Genomic DNA, 20,885 nt, shown 5'->3' with positions numbered 1-20,885 from the left:
AAAGAACTCTGAACTCTTTTGTTTTGTTTTGATTTTGGTTTTTGAGACAGGATTTCTCTGTGTTAACAGCTCTAGCTGCTTCCAGGCTGGCCTCAAACTCACAGAGATCTGCCTGCCTCTGAAGTATATCTTCTAAACACTGGTAGTCGTGAAATCCACATCAGATTTTTATTTCATGGCATTCTGTTTCGTGCTACTAGCACCTTCTCTATACACCAGGGAGCCTCCTCAGTCTTACAAATGTTTTCTTAGACTACTCAGGCCTGGGCAACTGAATAGCTTAGGTTTACACAATGTCCTAGCATTTATCATTTGATCATTACCTAGAGCATATTCTCAGATCTAGCTAAAAAGTTTTGTTGTTTTGTTACAGGTAGGGATGTATTTTGGAGAGATAGGCAATACCTAAAAAATGATCCATTTATCGGCCTGACCTATTATCCCCACTGTCCCCACTGTCCCAGCAGATAGACAGGTTAATAAGGGCCCACCATTTATTTTGTGTGCCCATCTCTCTGAATCGTCCCAAACTGTCAGCAAATGTGTGCACATGGAGGCTGGGGATGACCATTGGTATTAAGAGTGATTGCCTAGCAAATGCAAGGCCCTGGGTTCCAACACCACAGAGTTTCCATCCAAAAAGAGCACACAGTAAAGGTATGCCTGCATGCTGTCCCTACTAGCCTGGGAGCTCACGTCTGTATTAGCAGTGCAGCTGAAATAAATCTCTAGAGATCTGCTTTCCCTACCTGCTATTGCCTCCTGGCTCGTGTTGCCCTACATTAAGTAATTAGGTAATTATTGAAGAACTTCAGTGCCAGGAGTCAGCTAGGCAGTCCTCTGGTACGACTCACCAGTAAGACTTTATGATCAAGGAGAGGTTTCTCTATCTACAAAGTTTTTGAAATATCAAAGGAGTGTGAATGATTCTGAATATTTCAAAAGAATTACTTTCAAAAGGAAAGTTGAACGTTGAATGCCTTCAACAGATGTGGCTGGCAGGCAGGTGTGGTGATATGCAAACGCAGACAGCTCTGAAAAAGTTGCTGTTGGACAGTCTGCTGCCCATTCAATTCCACATCTCTTATTCGTCTTTCTGCTCATATAAAAGTGCTTGTTTGCTATGTTAGACACTGCCCGGGAAGCTAGAAATAGCAGCTATACCCTGGTCCTGATATGTCATTTACAGAGCATTGTAGCTCTAGACTGCCTTTAACTAAGTTACTGTTGCCAGTGGTGACATACTTTGAATCCCAGCACTCAGTGTTATGATAAAGCACATGGGGAAACTTGGTGGACTCCATGGCAGGCGAGGGTGACCCAGGAGAGGGCCAAACATGCCAGGCAGAGCTAGATTAGAAAGAGAAAGGGGAGAAGGAAAGAGAAAAGAGACACAGAGGGGACAGAAAATAAGAGGGAGGCAGGGAAAGTTCTATCTGCCCCAGGGAACAGCAGAAATGAGAGGGAAAGAGAAAGTGAAGAGAGCTTAAGTGGGCAGAGGTCTTGACAGGGGCAGGCCAGCATAATGCCTGAATCCTTACACTCAGGAGGCAGAGTCAGGCAATTTCTGAGTTCCAGGACAGCCAGGGCTACAGAGTAGGACCCTGCCTTGAAAACCTGGGGGTGGGAGGTGGGATAATTATTCTGAGGCTGGAAAGATAGTTCAGCACTCTCGCATAGGACACAGAATTCAATACCCACCATCTACATGATGGCTCACAACCATATGTAACTCCAGTCCCAGGGGACCTGACATATTCTTTTGGCCTCTTCAGGCAAAACACCCATTCACATAAATACCTAAAGAATTAAACACAATTATGGCTGCTTGCTTTGGAAACATAATAGCACATCCCTTTAATTATCCTAAATCAGAGACTTGGGACACTGAAGGATTGCCTGAGCCCAGGAATTCAGGATTGATTTAGGAAACAATGAGGACTGGTCTCAAAATGAACATCTACAGTAGAAAACAAGAGATACAAGAATGAACAGAAACAGAAAGGAGGAAAGCACAGACCTCTGGTACTTTAGCAGGATGCTTCTTCTGAGAGCCAGTGGGCTCCAAGCATATATATTCAGATATATGTGTATATATTCAGATAGATCTCTTCTAGAGGAGAAGAGCCAGATTCTTATCACACACCCAAATGAGTACTCCCCTGCCCCCAATACTCAGGGCCTTAAAATCTTCTTCAGCTTTACAATCTTGGAGAGAATTCCCAATCCAAGTCAGTAAGAGAAACACGACAAAACTTGCATTTCCTGAGTAAAAGCCAAGCATTGTTAGCCCATAATTAATAAGACACAGAGAAAGCTAATAGTTTAGAATAGTATCTGCAACTGTGTTTGGTCTACTGGACAATTACAATAAGATACAGAAGCTAGAGGTGGCTCAGCAGTTAAGAGCAGTAAGAGCACTGGCTGTCCTGGAAGACAGTCTGGCTCAATTTCCAGCTCCTAATATGGTGCCTCACAAACATCTGTAACTCCAGTTCCAGTGAACCTGATGCCCTTCTCTTACTTGCAGAGGCACCAGGCATTTAGGTGGTACACAGACATATAATGAAGGCAGAACACCCATATCATAAAAAAAAAAAGTAAAATTTCTAATTTGAAATTAGCTTGTATCTGATACATAGAATATGTTTACATTTTTTTCTATTTGCACACAATAAACCAAAGGAAAACTAATCACTAGTTATATATAAAGTATTTATTTTTATGCACATATTTACCTACAAAATTTACAGAAAATAAAACTACGCAGAACATATAGAATACCCTCTTAAAGAGTTCTTGAAAGCAGAGGGTTTTATTGCTGCAATTCAAAGAATGCAATTTTATATACAGGAAAGTCAAGATGAATACGTTAGTTAAATGGCAGCTTTATTCAATGTTTTTGTCCTATTATTCAAATTTAGTTTCATATTAGATGAAATTTAAAATATTGCTCATGAAATAATTTAACCTTTTCAAAATCTTCTAATAAACAGGTAAAAGGCACCTCTAGTACTTTAAGTATTTACAGCAATCCCATTGTTCATTTTCAGGGCTACTGTAGCACACGTGGCTGTTGCGCATACACAGTATGTCATCAACACTCTCCAGCAGTGAGAACTGCAGGCTCTGGTTTGTGGTGTGCTTCCTGTTATTGGTGATGGACTGGGCCCATCAGCTACACCAGGACAGTACTAGTCTAACACGTCTAACATGTCTACCACAGCATAAAATCCAGTCACCTAAAATAAGGGCTGTCAAATTCCCAGACAATACATAATTTAACTTGTACAATCAGAAGACTTTGGGGTGTTTTTTAAAATCCTTTTTAAAAAAAGTAATTTAGTGTTAAATGAAAACAATTTACTGAAAAATATAACAATAGTTGCCAGAATCCAGTACGGGGCTTAACAAAAATTGTCGAAACATGTATAAATTTTCAACATAATGGAAAAGAGATTTTCTCAGTCTAAGTGGAATCTGATGCTTTTCCTGCAGCACAATGGAAAGAGGCGTTGAGAATGAAAGGCACACATAGTAGCCAGTTTTTAAGGAGCTGTGGAGATGCCAAGCAGATGGTTCCTGAAATACTGGTGCAGGAGAACAAAGTCCAAACATTTTCCTCTTGGTTTAACATTGGCATTGATTTGCTATTTACAGTAGTTTGCAAAAATACATTATAAAAACTGAATGAGGTTTGGTTTCTAAGTTTAACTTAGTAACATACACACATACTTCATCTGCAAAATTCTTTGCATGAGCTGAAGTACTAAAGTGACACTAATACTGAACACAGGTAATCAAAGGTACTGAAGCACTGAGAGCTCAGTCATCATCATCGAGATAATCTGGGCAAATATTGCACGCTTCTTGTCAGTTGTTGCTAAACCGTCACATATCCAACTCCAAAAGGAATCCTTTCTGGCGTTTTTGCTGTATGACTTATTAGAAGACAGACTGGTTTAGGTCCCCTAACAACAGTGCAGATTGTCATTGAACGTGAGGTCTAGGTTTCAAAATTAGCTTTCCTGTCTATAAAAAAGAAAAACAAAACAAGTCAATTCACAGTTAAAACACCAGCAGTTACTAACAAACTTTAAAGGCATTGGAAGATCATGGTTTACCAGGTAAAGGCACTTGCTGCCAAGCTTAATAACCTGAGTTCAGCCCCCAGAACCAATACAGTAGAAGGCAGAGAGCTACCTCAAGTCTTTCTCTTTCCCATGGTGTGCATCCTTGGTGCCAATGTGTGCACACAAAAATGTAAAAATTTTCTTGTAAAGGGTATTTGATGGAGCCAGTGAGATGGCTCATTGTGTACAAGCTCCTGCTAACAGGTCTGACTTCAGTTCAGTCCCCAGGACCTAATGTAGAAGGACACAAATGATTCCTGTGAGTCCTCTCTGATCTCCCCCTGCCACTCAAGTGCTGGGATTAAGGCGTACATCACCACACCCAGCAACATGCACTTTTGTCCTGATTTTTTGTTAAGTGTCTAATGTTTTATGGTGGCATTGTTCAGTTAGGTTGCCACAAGTTATATGAAGCTGAGTACTTGAAATGAAAATAGTTTAAATTGAGATGTTCTATTAGACACAGGCAATGTCCTAGAAAATACCCAAAGGGGGACAGTTTAAAAAGAAAAAAATACACTGGACAGAGGTTGGAACTTTTTTTTTTGGGGGGGGGCAAATATTGTGAGGTGGCAGCAGTGGCACACATCTTTGATCCCAGTACTCAGGAGGCAGAAGCAGATAGATCTCTACAAGTTTGAGGCCATTCTGGTCTACAGAGTTCCAGGACAGCCAAGGCTACCTACAGAAATCCTGTCACAAAAAAAAGAAAGAAAAGAAAAAGAAACTGCAACTTTTAACAGATTTGATGATGTATTTTTGTTGTTAGTGTTTTTTTTTTTTGTTTGTTTGTTTTGGTTTGGTTTGGTTTTTCTAGACAGGGTTTCTCTGTATTGCTTTGGAGCCTGTCCTGGAACTTATTCTGTAGACCAGGCTGGCCTTGAATTCACAGAGATCCACCTGCCTCTGCCTCCCAAGTGCGGGGACTAAAGATGTGCGCCACCAATGCCCGGCTTGTTTGTTATTTGAGACAGGGTTTCACTATATAACAGCCTTAGCTGACCTGGAAGTCACTATGGAGACTAGATCAGATTTGAACTCAAGACAGATCCACTTGGCTTTGTCTTCCAAGTGTTGAGATTTGTTTTTTATTAAGCTAAATTTATTAATAATACATAACATTATTTGGAAAAATGCTTCTTTCCACATAAAGTTTTCATTTTCTTAAGTTAAAAAGTAAACTATGGGGCTAAAGAGATGGCTCAGCAGTTAAGAGTCAACAAGGTGGACAAGCACGGTGGTGCATACCTTTAATCCCTGCACTTGGGAGGAAGAAGCAGGTGGATCTCAGTGAGTTTGAGGACAACCAGAATTGTTACACAGAGAAACCCTGCCTTGAAAGACCAAAACCAAACACAAACAAAAAAACCCCAGCCAACGTGGTACATGGTGGCTCACAAACATCTATAACTCTAGTTCCAGGGGATCTGACATCCTTTTCTGGTCTCCACAGGCACCAAGTACAAATACATATATGCAAGCAAAATTCCTGTACACAAAAAGATAAATCTTAAAAAAAATAATAAAACAACAATCAGGAATGAATACTCATATACTGCTGGTGGTCAGAATATTCTAAGAAATGTTTTTGTAGAGTGGAGCCAGGTATGTAAAAAAAAAAATAAGTTATAACAGCAATAAAGTATATACCATAAAATCCAAACTTTTCTTTCTAGGGGTTTATCTGAAGGAATCTAGATTCAGGTTGAAGGTTTTACACAGATGTGTTACTTTACGAACACATCTACTCAGTATTATTTGGGTGCCTTCTATATGCCAGGTACCATGTGACATGTTAAATATTTAATAATAAACCACACAAAGCAGCTTCTACCACAGTGCATTTAATTCCAGTGGGAAACAGAGAAAACATACAGTATGAAAGATGGGAAAACAACCGTATGTCAAATGGGAGGTTAAATTATAATGCAACCAATATACAATTAGACGTAACAGAAGATCTCTGTGAGTTTGAGGTCAGCCTGGTCTACAGAGCAAATTCCAGGACAGACACCAAAGCTACATACAGAAACTCTGTTTCAAAAAACAAAAGGAAATTTAAATAAAATATACAAGTGTAAAACATGATATTTTGTTGGTGACAATTTAGACAGTTTTGATTTTTATTTTTCTTCAGATCAAAAATGTCACCTAGATTCTGGTTACTTTTTCAACTTTCACTTAAGGTCACTTAATTTTTGTTAACTTCTTGATACCTTAGAATGCATCTCTTATGTGTGTGTGGTTATGCATTCATGGTATGTGTGCACATGTGGAACTTCTTCAAAGTTCAGAGGACACCAGCAGGTACTCTGCTGCATTACTCTCCACTTTACTCTCCCTAAACCTGGAGCAAGCAGCCCCAGCAATTCTCCAGTCTACCCACTACATTGCTAGGTAACAGCTAGTTTTGTGGCCATCCCTGGCTTTTTAGCATATTTTTCATACTAGTTTTACACTATTTGTTTGAGGTTTAATTTTTTAAAAATCAGATTCATTTTACTTTATGTATGTGAATGTTTTGCCTGCATGAATGTAGGTGGACCATGTGAATACTTGGTACCCTCACAAGACTCATCTGCCTCTGCCTCCGGGGACAAAAAGTATATACCATACCTGGGTTAAAGGGTTTTTTGTGAAGGTTTCTCTGTGTAATAGCCCCAGATGTCCTGGAACTAGCTCTGTAGACCAGTTAAGTTTTGTTTTTTGAGACAAGGTTTTTCTATGTAGTTCTGGTAGTCCTGGAGCTCACTATGCAAACCAAGATGGCCCTGAACTCACACAGATCCTCCTGCTTCTGCCTCTTGAGTGATGGGATTGAGGTACAACATAATTTTGTCATTAATGAAGATCAAAATGAGATGGGCATGGTGGTGCACACCAGTGATACAAGTAATCAGGAGGCTGAGGTATGACAAATGCAGGTTTGAAACTAGCTTGGATGACTTAGTAAATTCTAGGCCAGCCTAGGCTACAAATCAAAACCCTGTCTCAAAATTAAAAATAATAATAAAAATAAAAAAGATTCAAACGTCAACCCTACCAATCATTTGGCACCACTGACTGTTGAAGTGAGAACCCACAAAAGTCTATAGACTGTAGCCCTGGCTGGTCTGGAACTTACTATGTAAACTAGGCTTATCTCTGCCTCCTGAGTGCTGGGGTTAAAGGCGTGTGCCAACAAGCCTGACAAAAGAATTCAGTTATAATTTTGTTTTGTTCAGATAAGGTATTGCTAGGGAGCCCAAGCTGGCTTTAACCCCTTTGCTGGTTTTTATTTACATTTTTTTTTTTTTTTTTAAAGAATAGAACAGTATTTTTATCTTCAGGCTAGCCTCAAATCTCAAATTTGTATATAACTAAGGAGAGCCTTGAACTTTGATCTTCCTGCTTCCATCTCCCAAGTGCTGGGATTACAGGTATATACCATCATGCCTGGTTTCATGTGGTGTTAGAGATCAAACATATGTTAAACAATCATTCTACCAACTGAGCTACACCCAGACCTTGGCTTCACACTCTTGATTCTCTTGCCTCAGTTCCCTAGTAGTGAGATTACAGCTATATGACATCATGCCTAATCCACATGACCCAAAGGTCTGTTTTCCTAAAACTAAACATATTGGTATTCTCTCAGCATTTGTCTTTTTGAAACAGGGTCTCACTATGATGATCAGGGTGGCCTTGAACTTTAAGCAATCCTCTTGCCTCCCAAAGGCAGAGATTATAGATGTCAACAATCATATCTGGCTACCGATATATTCTAATGAAAAAATACTTACATCATCACAAGACATATTGTATTCTGCTAGTATGGTTCGACATCGAGCAGCTATACTGAATCAATGTGGTCAAAGGAAAATTACCAATACAAAGCAAGCTCCTGTTATGATTTAGACATGGAATTGCCCCAAAGGCTCGTCGTGTGTTAAAGGCTTGGTCCCCAGCCATTGGCATGTTGAGATAACTGAATAATAAAAGGACAAACTTTATCAATAGAGAAATCCACTGATGCATTCATAGCTAAGAGGGTGGGTGGGACCTAGTCAGAGGTCACCAAGGAGGTGACTATGAAAGGCACTGTTTTGCTACTGACTCTTCATTCTCTGTTTCCTGCCACCATGAGGTAAGTGGGTTTGTTTTCCTTCTCGATCCTTGCTATAATGTGCTGCCTCACCACAGCCAAAACACAATGGAGCTAGCCAATTATGAACTGGACTGCTAAAACTCATGAGCCCAGACAAATCTTCTCAGGCATTTTGTCACTGGGATGGAACGTGATTAACACAGCTTCTAACAACCACTTAGATGACAGGGACGGGTCTTCAGCTTAGTTCAGAGAACACAATTCAACTCCAGGTAAAGGATACATTGATGGCGCGACTACTCTTTTGTGTATGCCAGCAAAGAACAAGCCTATTAGAGTTATACAGCTAATTGTGAAAAATGGATGATTCCACAATGATGTGAAGAAGGAAACCTGTAAGAGAAAAGTGTGAGATATAAAAAAAAACTTAGGCTCTACAAAGAAATGCGCAATGTTTTATCATCTAGACTCTAAGGATGTGAAGACTTCCAGTAATTCTAGTTCTCTTTATTGCTGTGCTGTAAAAATAACACATGTGCTTTATCTTCTTCATATGGCAAGATAACATAGCAGTATATGTCAAACACTAGACCATTTCAAATTCATTCCTATAACCAGAAAACCACCTCACCAAAAATCCTGAACTCTGTTCAGTGAATGAGATAAGGCCTTTAGTCAGTATCTCTCTCTCCTTCCTTTCTCCCCCTGTCCCCCACCCTCACCCCCAAAGACAGGGTTTCTCTGCTTAGCTCTGACTGTCCTGGAACTGACTAGATGGATCTCAAACTCAGAGATCTGCCTGCCTCTGCCTGAGTGCTGGGATTAAAGATTGCACCACCACCACCCATTGAGGCCTTTAGTCTCAATGGAAACAGATTAAAATTGATTTAATTTATCTCCCTGTTGAAAAGCTTCTTCAAGGATGGGGTGGTAGTGGTAGTGATACATACCTTTAATTTCAATACTCATGAGGAATAGGCAAATAGATCTCTGTGAGTTCAAGGACAGCCTTATCTACATAGGGAGTTCTAAAATAGCTTCATAGTGAGACTTTTGTCTCAAAAAAATTAAAACTAACCAACAAAAGCTACCTTAAGAGAGTTGGGCCAGACTAATCTTCATCTCCTGCCCCACCTCCACACATATGCTACCTTCCCTATAAGCTTAATTCTACAGCTCCTCCACCTCCTTTGCTTAAAATAAATAAATGAAGCTTATTTGAAATTTTTAGAAATGGCAATTTGAAACTACTTAAAAAATAATGAAATAAAAAATATGAAATTTTTAAAAAGTTGTTTTTGAAGCTACTAAGATTTTAGTGGCCACAGAGCACTGAAGCAGGGAAAACTGGGAATGGGGAGGCTTCATTCGGATCTGAGCATAATGAAATGAGTATAAAAAAGCTGAAAATACACAATTCTAAAAATATGTATGGACAAGAGTCCAGGATCCATGCTTGGAATATGAGAGGGCGCAAAAGGCTGAAGGTTTGGAAACAGAAACATAACAAAGTGAAAAGATAAACTAGAAAGAAAGTAAATGGACCGATAACTACATAGAAGAAACCCTAACGGAAGCACAGCAATGTCCCAAGAGATATCTCAGGGTTTCAGACAGAGAGCTAGGTACACATACACATTCAAGACAAAGAAATGTACTAGGTATATGATTCAATAAGGCCAAATGAAAGAAAAGGGTTTGAACAGCAGGAGGGAAATATTTCTGAGATGAGGTGATGCTGAAGACAAACTAATAATGTTCCAGAGGACTTAGACTTGGTACTTAAGTTATAGCCTAGAACTCACAGCAATCCCTGTGCTTCAGCCTCCCAAGTATGGGGAATATAGGCATAAGCCACCACATTCACCCCTGAAGAACAAACTTTTTACTATCTCTGAGGTTTACTGGCCAGCAAGATGGCTGGGTAAGTAAAGGTACTTGCCATCAGGCCTGATAACCCGAGTTCAATCCCCAGGACCAACATGATGGAAGAAGAGAGCCAATTCTCCCAAAGTAACTTCTGATCTCCACAACAGTGACACGCACACACACAAATATATGTAATTCAAGGAAATCTGAGGGCTTCTTGTTTGTTTTTAGAGACAGGGTTTCTCGGTGTATCCTTGGCTGTCTCAGAACTTGCTCTGTAAACCAGGCTGACCTCAAACTCAAAGAGAGTCTGGTGTGTGTCAACACATCTGGCTAAAATGGGTATGTGTCTATAGTTAGCACATACAGTAAGTACTTTGTATTCCATTTGTAATGTGTGTATAGCCTATGTGTGTTCACTTGTTTCTCTACTTATTTTTTAGGATAAGGACTCTCACTGAACCTGTAGCTCACTGATTTGGATGAACTGGCTGATCAGCAAGCCCTGAGATACTGTATCATCACCAACCCTGTCCTCCCCCCAACCACTATGGTTATAAACATGGACTGCCACATCTGGTTCTACATCACTGTCAGAGTTACAAACTCTAGTCCTCATACTTCCACAGCAAACACTTTACCCACTCAATTGTCTCTCAAGCCCTGATAGTTTATAGTTCAAAAAGTGTGTGTTAATTACTGTTGTTATTTAGCAACAATGTTTCATCATGCAACTCAGGCTGGCTTCTGTCACTCTAACCTCCTGGTTTAATCTTCCAGGATGCCAAGATTACAGGACTGCACTACCACCCTACCCTGTCTTTATATTTTCATTTTAATTAGGTCAGTTTTATTAGCCTCCTTCCCTCCATGGCAATAATCAATGGCATCTAAACAGTAGTTTCCTTCTTCTTTGAAGGGTTTGCAATATCCTTTCTCTCCCTGGCTTTTGTACTCGTACCTCCTGCTTCAGACACAATTTCTGGTTAGAACTCTCATCAGGCTTGAGGTTATTAAATACTGAAGTAAAAAGAGCCAACCCTAAGGCTAACATCTTCTCATCTAATTTAGAAAATTATATTAACTACAGAGTTTTGGGCCTATTTCCGATTACATTTAATTCTTCGTTTTATTAAGATCTCAACTAGCTGAAATCAGCTTATATTTTTCTCAATTAGAAGTAGACTCATTTCCCAAGATAGAACGTTTTTAATCTTCTTGCCAGCCTCCTTCTACCCTCCCCTATAGCTGGGTACCAAGTACAGCCTTCAGATCAGATTTTATAAATGAACTCACAGGAGAGTTTCCTGTCTGCCATAAAACACCTTCTATTAATATAAAACTCTAATACCAACCTACCCTACTTCCTGTCCTTTTCCATCACCACTCAGTGGAGAGTCTGAGAGGCTACATGCTAAATAACGCCCCCTGGCTGTCTGAATTGCTTACTAGATTGATGACAAAAGCCTTATTATTAGGCTTCCCCTTCTGAATAACTTAAAAAGTGGAACATAAATCTACAGATTAGTCTACTTAATTATAACTTTAAAAGGAAGAACCTAAGCTGGGCAGTGGTGGCACACACCTTTAATGCTAGCATTCTAAAGGCAGATGCAAGCTGATCTCTGTGAGACTGAGGCCAGTCTGGTCTACAAAGTGAGTTCCAGAACAGCCAGGTCTGCTATACAGAGAAACTCTGTCTTGAAAAAGCAAAAAACCCAAAACCAAAACCAAACCAAAGAAGATGAAGAAAGAAGAAGAAGGAAGAAGGAAAAAGGAGGAAGAAGAAGGAAGAAGAAGGAGAAGAAGAAAAGAGAAAGGACTGGAGAGATGGCTCAGCAGTTAACAGCACTGGCTACTCTTCCAGAGGTTCTGAGTTCAATTCCCAGCAATCACATGGTGCTCACAACCACCTGTAATGAGATCTGGAGCCTTCTTCTGGTGTACAGGTATGCATACAGACAGAACACTGTAAACATAGTAAAAACTTTTAAAAAGAAAGGAGAGTTTATATTTAAGATTTCTGAAAATTCCAAGTCTGAACTTTAGTTGGGGAGAGGTGATCACTGATAAGCCTGAGACTAGCCACCTGGGAGAGGTGGATCTGTGTAAGCTGTGGCTACCTTGGTCTATACAACAAGTTTCAGGACAGCTAGGGCTACTTAGTGAGACCCTGTCTTGAAGGGGGCAGGGGACAAAAACCAAAAGAAAGAAAAACCCAAGACTGCAGAATTTTCTAATAAAAAAGATTGAGCTTGAAATTACGGCACTAGGAGAAAGGTGGAAACTTCAGAAACATTCTATCAGCTTTCATCAAATAACCCTTCCAGAACTAGCATTATGAAATCCAATATTGCACTTAGTATAGTAAAGCTCCTGCACAGTGCCCAGTGGGAGATCTCTAGTGTTTCCTATATTAGACACCAGGCAAGAAACCTGGAAGGCCTAATGAGGAAAAAAAAGAGCTTTGCTAACCAAAGAGCTGGCAGGTGTTCTCTTCAATGACAATGAAAACACATGGAATTAACTGTGACTCCTAGGATCAATTATACTAGAGATCAATTTATAACTCAGTTCTGTCAGCTTTGCTGAGCTATGTGGCCTAGAAATCAGTGACTTGGTTTCCTTCCTGATTTTTAGCCACCTGATCTAATCTGTTTATCAGTTATATTTGTCTTTTCTTTTTCCTGGCATCTCAAATGCTTTATGGGATGCAGAAAGGTGTTGTTAATAAATAATTCAATGAATTACAATTTTTAAAAGTTGGTACTAAGCAGGGCAGTGGTGGTACACTCCTTTAGTCCCAGCTCTTGGGAGACAGAGGCAGTTGGATGTCTGTAAGTGAAAGGCCAGCCTGGTCTAAAGAGTGAGTTCCAAGACAGCCAAGATAACATAAAGAAATTGTCTCTGTCTCGAAAAATAAACAACCAACCAAAAATCTGGTACGGATGACACTAGATGAACAAAAGGAAAAGAATGTTTAAGTAGAAATAGAAAAATTCAAAAAAATTAATTAAATAGCAGTACAATTTTTAATATCTTTTCCCTTATAAAGATAATTAACCCATGCTGGGTAGTGGTGGCACATATCTATAATCCCAGCACTCAGGAAGCAGAGGCAAGCAGTCTCTTGAATTTGAGGCCAGCTTGGTCTGGTCTACAGAGTAAGTTCTAAGACAGCCAGGACTACACAAAGAAACTCTGTCTTGAAAAGCTCACACAAAAAAAGTAAGTAACCCACAACAGCCAGCCAGCTAGAGCTTTCCTTAAGCAAACTATTACCGAGCATGTTGTTAAGATAAGGGTTAACGTCATTAGTAGCAGGCACAGGCAGCTTGGCATCATATTTCATGATTAGCATTACTACATCCAGTATCTCATTTCATCTGCTAAAGATTTTAAAATGAAATTTCTACCTTTTGTGTCTCAGGATCTATTAGCCAGTTCCACGCACCAGTAGCTGTACAGACAGACACCACTATAAGAAGCACTGGTGAAAAATAAACAGAAAATTAGTAAGCAAACACACCCCTTATCCCTTTATGTCTTGATACCCCTCTGTCAGTGGCCAACAGACACAGCCTAGCACTTGATCAAACAGCAATGACAGTGCTCAAAAGTCTGACTTTCCATCTTAAGGGACTCTCCTCAACATTCTGAACCCTGGGAACGGAGGATGATAGCAACTTCCTCTTTCTTGGTTAGAATTCATGAAGAGTGAAGTCTAAAACTTAAAACCAAGAAGTCAGATGGCAAAACTTCTTTCTACATAAGACTCCATGCTACAGATCTTTGTGGTTTTGCAGATCCTGTAAACTTGAATTGGAAAAAGAAAATCTTCCTATATTCTAATATAAACACAAAGGCCCCTGTCTTAACTACACTGGTAGCCCTGTGAGTTCTGACTGAGGGGCTCTTCCATCAAGACCAATAAAGGTCAGTGTTGGAGTTATGTGGAGTGTGAAGTCACTGTGGAACAGACCAATCAGTACTAGTTTTTAAAAGGGACTAAAAGAAAGACTTAGAGAAATTTCTACAGCTAGTACAACTTAATACTTGTTAAGCTATGTATATGTATGTATGCACATGTATGTGCCATGGTACATTCGTGGAAGTCAGAGGCACCTGTGGAAGCTGGTTCTCTCCCTACACCAAATGGCTGCTGGGGATTGAACTCAAGTCATCAGGTTTGGAGACAATCACTTTTAGCTGCTGAACCATTTGCTAGAACACTCCCCACACACTTTAAAATCTAAATAGATTATAAATCGAAGAATAGATGGTATTGATAAAAAAAAAAAAATGAAAGGAAACTGTGACAGTTAATGTTCTGGAAATAAAGACAGTTCTTTTATTTTAGTCACATTGGATAGATTTTCTTTAAATTTTATTTATTGATTTTTATTAATTTACCACATTGGATAGATTTACAAATAGGAAAACCAAATTTCAGAAAACAGAAACACAGTAACATTATAATCATCTGGAATTTCTACTGGTAGAGTTTAATAAAAAATAATTTTATGCAGCTGGATATGACAGCACTGGCTACTCTTTCGGAGGTCTTGAGTTCAATTCCCAGCAACCACATGATGGCTCACAAACCATCTATAATGAGATCTAGTGCCCTCTTCTGGCATGTACGCAAACATGCAGATAGAACACTATATACATATTTTAAAAAAAAAAAAAAATGTCCTGATCTGAGACATGGCTTAGAGGTTAAGAGCACTTCCAGAGGTCCTGAGTTCATTTCCCAGCAACCACATGGCAGCTCACAACATCTATAATGAGATCTGGTGCCCTCTTCTGGCCTGCAGGGATATATGCAGGCAAAACACTGTGTACATTATAAAAAAATAAGTCCTAACCCTTGACTTCAGTAGTGTTCTTTTGGTCCTGAAGCCTGAGTCAAACCCTGAAATAAGATGTCTTTGCAGGCCTGAGACAGCTCAGAAGATTAAAGAGCATGTGCTGCTCTTGCAGAAGACTGGAGTTTAGTTCTCAGTAATGGTGGCTTATAACTGTCCTTAACTCCAATTCTAGGAGGCCCAGCACCCTCTGCTGTCCTCCTTGGATACTAAGCATGCACACAGTGTACATACATACTTGCAGGCAAAATGCTCATACACATTAAGATAAATATAATAATTAAAAACCAGCAGTGGTGGTGTGCACCTGTAATTCCAGCACTTGGGAGGCAGAGGCAGGCGAATCTCAGTGAGTTGAGGGCCAGCCTAGTCTACAAAGCAAGTTCTAGGACAAAGTTGGCTGTTAAACAGAGAAACCCTGTCTAGAAAAAAAAAAACAAAATAATAATAATAAATAAAATAAAATAAATAAAGGACTGGGTTCAATTCCTAGCACTTAGGATGATCACTTGAGCATAGTAATTAGAGGTCAGCCTGAGCAAAACAAGGAAATCCCAAATCCAAAAGGTGAAAGTCTCTTCTGGATTAGGCTCCAAAGTACACCATTATGCTGTATTAAATATCAACTAAGGAGGTCATCAAGATGGCTCTTCTGATAACAGTGCTTACTCTCAAGCCTCATGACCTGAGTTTGATTCAGGACCCACATGGCGGATGGAGAGAACTGTCTCCCATAAGTTGTCCTCTGACTTCAACATGGGCTGTGGCATGTTAGGAAACCTGCATACATGTACACATGCCCACAATAAATATATGTAATACAATATTTTTTAAAAAATAAACTAACAAACTGGGTGTTGGTGGCACACACCTTTAGTCCCAGTACTTGGGAGGCAGAGACAGGTGGATCTCTGTGAGTTCGAGACCAGCCTGGTCTAGAAGAGCTAGTTCCAGGTCAGCCTCCAAAGCCACAGAGAAACCCTGTCTTGAAAAAACCCAAATAAATAAAATTGTCCTTTTAGAGTAGCCAGCTATAATTTTTTTCTTTAAAAAGTCATTTGTTACCTTGCCTGGTACAGTCTGAGGGATTGTAAATTGACATGGAAATTTAAAGCAGGTTCTTGTTGGTGCACAGTACAAATTAGATATATATAGGCACAGCAGCTTTTTTGTTTTGGTTTTTTTTTTCCCATCTTCAGTTGTCTCTGATACAGCTTATATGAAGCTATGTTCTGTTAACCATTCTGTAATTGCAAAAAAAAAAAAAAAATTGCAGCTGTTTTGTTGACAGTTTGAATGCTTCAAAGTAAATAAAACTTTTTTAGTAAAAATCTATTGTATGTGTGCATGTGTACACATGGTATGTATAGGACAAATGCAGAGGTCAGAAAACTTTGTGGAGTCCATCCTCTCCTTCCCCATTTAAATGGCTTCTGAGGATAAACTAAGGTCTCAAGTCTACACTGCAAGAACCCAGCCATCTTGCTAGACCATAATTTTCTTTTCTTAAGCACTTCTTTGTAATACATTGTTGACAGTGTTAAGTAACACATTTAAAAGTTGTCTAAACACAGAAATCTTATAGCTGAGTAAAACAAGCCTTTCTTAGTCCAAATTATTAAATGAAAGCAAGTCATTCCAACTTAGGAATAAAGTTATCAGCTGTCCTTCATTTTCCCTTAGAAAGCAATTGGCAACTTACTTCTCCAGCGTCCAGTGGCAGGTTGCAGGCAATGAATATATTCAGTAAGTCTTCTTTCAAAAGCCTTGAGATCTAGGCAAAGAAGAGTTCAGTTCTCTACCTATGCTTTCCAGTTTGAACTTACAAAAATGAAATTTAGGTCGATAACTGCTACAGGTCTTACACATCAAATCACATGTATCGTTCATTGTTTGCTTACGATGGCAGTTTAAATAAACAAACAAACAAACAAAAAAGCCCATCACTTCTCTTTAATTCCAATTTCCGGAAACCAGTTGGTCTACTTTTAGAAGCTTGAAAATTAGTATGTGGAAGACCAGCCTGAGCCACAAGCTGGGGTTGTAAAAAAGTAAAAGGACCAAAATCTGGCTGAATTCTAATTCTGTGGAACCAATTCTGTCGAAACACTAAAAACCCATGAGGTATTCTTGACTTCAATTATCCGATTCAGGCTCTAGCTCTTATCATTAATTGTTGGTTATATAGTTCGGGCTTACTAGACTTCCGTAGACAGATAACGGGCTGTGCAAAGACACTCCCTCCCCTCCTCGGAATGGGCTACCGGTGATGGTGCGGGCAGCAGCAGGGCACCTACGCCTTGTACTGTGACAGGGCGTACCTCTGAATGAAGTGGGGTGCTATTTCCACAGTGTTTTTTTTTTTTTTTTAAACTTTGGAAGGCCAAGAGCACTTCGAAACCCTGGCAGTTACCGGAAGCCAAGGAAGAAATTAGGGTTATGGCTCTTGAGAAAGAGAGTCCGGACTCCACAACACGTAAGGGCTCGTCAATGAGAGCGGCCCCAGCCCGAGCGGGGAGAACGCGGCACCCATCCGCGGCCGTGTGCCCGCATCCCCGTCACGCCGCCCTCGCGGGCCCATCTGCCCCGGGAGGGGGCGGGCGACACACTACCTTCCGCCTGTTCCAGCGAGTTCATGTCGGGCGGCAGCTCCAGTCACCGCCGCGGCCCGGTCCGCATCGCAGCCCACTGTCCCCGCCCGGCCGGCAGCGCCAACTCCCACCTCTAACCGCTCCCCGCAGCCCCTCCCCTTCGCACCGCCCATTTTCTAGAAACGCTGATTTTACTGGGTATCTTTGTCAGACCTCTTAACTAAAGTAGCTTTCTATTGGCTAATTTCAGCAAACGCCTTCGGGGACCTAGGGTCAGACGGTCAGCGGGAAGGGCCAAGAACAGCAGTCGGCCAAGCTGATATAGCCATGGCGCCACCTCCTGCCTCGGGGAGGAACTGCAGGCTGGCCAAATGTACTTCGCTTTTACACATTCACTTGGTTTCTCTTTTAGTTCTTTCATTGTCTAAACAGTGGTTGAGCGCCCACTACTTTCGGGTAAATATTCTGGTTGCTAAGGATAGATCAACAAGCTATCCTTGCCCTCGAGAAACTAAAATATGTTCAGTGTTAAGTAACTAGAAGCCCTCAAAATAGATTTCTTGATTAATGGTACCTCTTTCTTAGTTATCCAACTCCTTCAAGAAGGGTTTCTCTTTTAGTTATTTTCTTCTCGTGTCATCCGATATTCATAAGTAATAAAGAATGCATGGTACGAGCCTCAGTAACTATAACAAAAATATGTACAGGGTTGGCAAGATGGATATTTGATTATAATGTCCTGTTTACTTCCTGGTGGTCATTGATTCATTCAAGAAATATTTATTGTATGACACACTAAGCATTGTATTTATCCAAGATACAATTAAGGCCAAGGTAGATAAGATTGCATTCCTCACAGTGAAAGGTTGCAGGGAGCAATAAGTATGACAATAAGCAATTGATTTCAGATAAAAGTGGTTCTCCAGAGAAAGCAACAGATAATACAATGATGGGAAGTAAGCGGGTTTAGTGACCTTGCAAGGACATTTGAGTTAAGGGCTCCAAGAAGACAGAAAAGATGAGGGCTGAGCAGGTCTTGCAAAGCCGTATTTTCAAAATTGATACATTGTGTATTTTACTCAGCTTCAGGCTTCCTGCTATGTCATATGTCTGCTCCTGACTACTTATTTACAGACCCCTCTACTGCGGTGCTCTTTCTTGAGTTTTCCACTTACAGAGCCTTCTCTAACCAAACCTTTCTATGCATTATCTCATTGAAACTTTTAAGGTGATTTGTTTGGCTGGTTGGTTTTGTTTTATTTTTCCAGACAGGGTTTCTTTGTGTACTTTGGAACCTGTGCTGGAACTCCATTTGTAGAACAGCTGGCCAAGAACTCACAAAGATCCACCTGCCTCTGCCTCCAAGTAATGGGACTAAAGGTGTGTGCCACCACCACCGGCTGATTTGTTTGTTTTCGAGATCCAGTTTTTCTCTGTAGATTAAGATGGCCATGAACTTGCTGTGTATCCCAGATTGGCTTCATTCAAACTTTCGGTCCCTCCTACTTAAGTGCTGGGATTCCAAGTGTGGGTCGCCATGCCTGGCTTCCAAGTGTGATTTTTATGTAGATCAAACCTTTGAGAGAGTTATAAAATACACTTAGTAGACCATACCATTTTTGTTTTGTTGTTTTGTTTTGAGACATAGTCCCATTTGTCCTGGAACTCACTCTGTAGACCATGCTGGCATTGAACTCACAGAGATCTACCTGCCTCTGCTGGGATTAAAGGCATGCACCACTGTACCTGTAACCATTATTTTTTTTCCTTTCTTTTTTCTTTCTTTCTTTTTTTTTCTTTTTTTTTTTTTTGTTATTTAAATTTCAACAAGCTTGTTTTACATGTCAATCCCAGTTTCCCTCACCCTTCCCTCTTCCCCTGCTACCCCCAACCCCCATCTCATCCCCTTTCTGCTCCCCAGGGTGAATGAGGCCTTCCATGGGGGATCTGTCCAATCATTTGGAGCCTAGGTCGTCCCCTATGTTTCTAGACTGAGGGAGTATCCCTCTATATGGAATGGGCTCCCAAAGTCCATGCGTGTACTAGGGATAAATACTGTTCCACTACCAAAGGCCCCATAGATTGCCCAGGAAGTCCCATTTATTAATTGTTGATCTGAATGTCTGTACTACTGGTGTTTTTTTTTTTTTTTCAGGAAGCAGCCCCCTGTACCAATTCGTTCAAGGGGACCTCCAACTTTCTCTTCTAAGAGGTTCAGTGTGGCTGGATTTATGATGAGGTCTTTGATCCATTTGGACTTAAGTTTTGTGCATGGCCATAGATATTGGATCTATCTGCAGTCTTCTACACACCAGCATCCAGTTATGCCAGCACCATTTGTTAAAGATGCTTTCTTTTTTTCCATTGTATAATTTTAGCTTCTTTGTCAAAAAGCAGGTGTTCGTAGGTGTATGGGTTAATGCCAGGGTTTTCAGTTCGATTCCATTGGTCTACCTGTCTATATTTGCTGCAATACCAAGTGTTTTCAGGACTGTGGCTCTATAATAGAGCTTAAAGTCAGGGATAGTGATGCCTCCAGAAGTTCCTTTATTGTCCAGGGTTGTTTTGACTATCCTGGGTCTTTTGTTTTTCCATATAAAGTTAAGTATTGTTCTTTCAAGGTCTGTGAAGAAATGTGCTGGGCTTTGATGGGGATTGTATTGAATCTGTACATTGCTTTTAGCAAGATTGCCATTTTTACTATGTTGATTCTACCTATCAAAGAGCATGAAAGATCTTTCCATGTTCTGGTATCTTCCTTAATTTTTTTCTTTAAAGACTCAAAGTTCTTATTATATAGGTCTTTCACTTGTTTGGTTAGTGTTACCCCAAGATATTTTATGCTTTTTGTGGCTATTGTAAAGGGTGATGATTCTCTGATTTCTTTCTCAGCCCCTTTTATTGTCTATATATAGTAGGGCTACTGTTTTTTTTGTTTGTTTGTTTTTTTTGAGTTAATCTTGGATCCTTTCACTTTGCTGAAGGGGTTTATCATCTTTAGGAGTTCCCTGGTAGTTTTTTGGGTCACTTATGTAAACTATCATATCATCTGCAAAAAGTGAAAGTTTGACTTCCTTTCCAATTTGTATCCCCTTGATCTCTTTTTGTTGTCTTATTACTCTAGCTACAAGTACAATATTGAAGACATATGGAAAGAGTGGACAGCCTTGTGTTGTTCCTGATTTTAGAGGAATCACATTGAGTTTCTCTCCATTTAGTTTGATGTTGGCTGTTGGTTTGCTGTCTATTGCCTTTATTATGTTTAGGTATGTTCCTGTTATCCTTGATCTCTTCAAGACCTTAATCATGAAAGGATTTTGTCAAAGGCTTTTTC

General features: G+C 40.1%; 1 protein-coding gene across 2 annotated transcripts; it reads right to left on the bottom strand.

The window, feature by feature from the left end:
* Positions 1-2,698: 2,698 nt before the first annotated feature.
* On the bottom strand, positions 2,699-17,715 carry Cnep1r1 (CTD nuclear envelope phosphatase 1 regulatory subunit 1). 2 transcript variants are annotated; one of them, XM_051195075.1, is made up of 6 exons: positions 17,573-17,715; positions 16,663-16,734; positions 13,506-13,579; positions 8,504-8,613; positions 7,916-7,970; positions 2,699-4,032 (listed from the first exon to the last, which is right to left on the bottom strand). In XM_051195075.1, the coding sequence occupies exons 1-6, from the start codon at positions 17,595-17,597 to the stop codon at positions 3,991-3,993; spliced, it is 378 nt and encodes a 125-aa protein (XP_051051032.1). In that variant the 5' UTR covers positions 17,598-17,715; the 3' UTR covers positions 2,699-3,990. The 2 variants fall into 2 exon arrangements, with proteins under 2 accessions (XP_051051032.1, XP_051051031.1); XM_051195074.1 differs by lacking the exon at positions 2,699-4,032 and adding an exon at positions 5,962-6,165.
* Positions 17,716-20,885: the final 3,170 nt, after the last annotated feature.

This window comes from Phodopus roborovskii, unplaced genomic scaffold (assembly GCF_943737965.1).
Source record: "Phodopus roborovskii unplaced genomic scaffold, PHOROB, whole genome shotgun sequence".
In the NCBI taxonomy this organism is placed as follows: Eukaryota; Metazoa; Chordata; class Mammalia; order Rodentia; family Cricetidae; genus Phodopus; species Phodopus roborovskii.
Note: the sequence above shows the minus strand (reverse complement) of the source record. Positions and strands in the feature narration are given on the sequence as shown.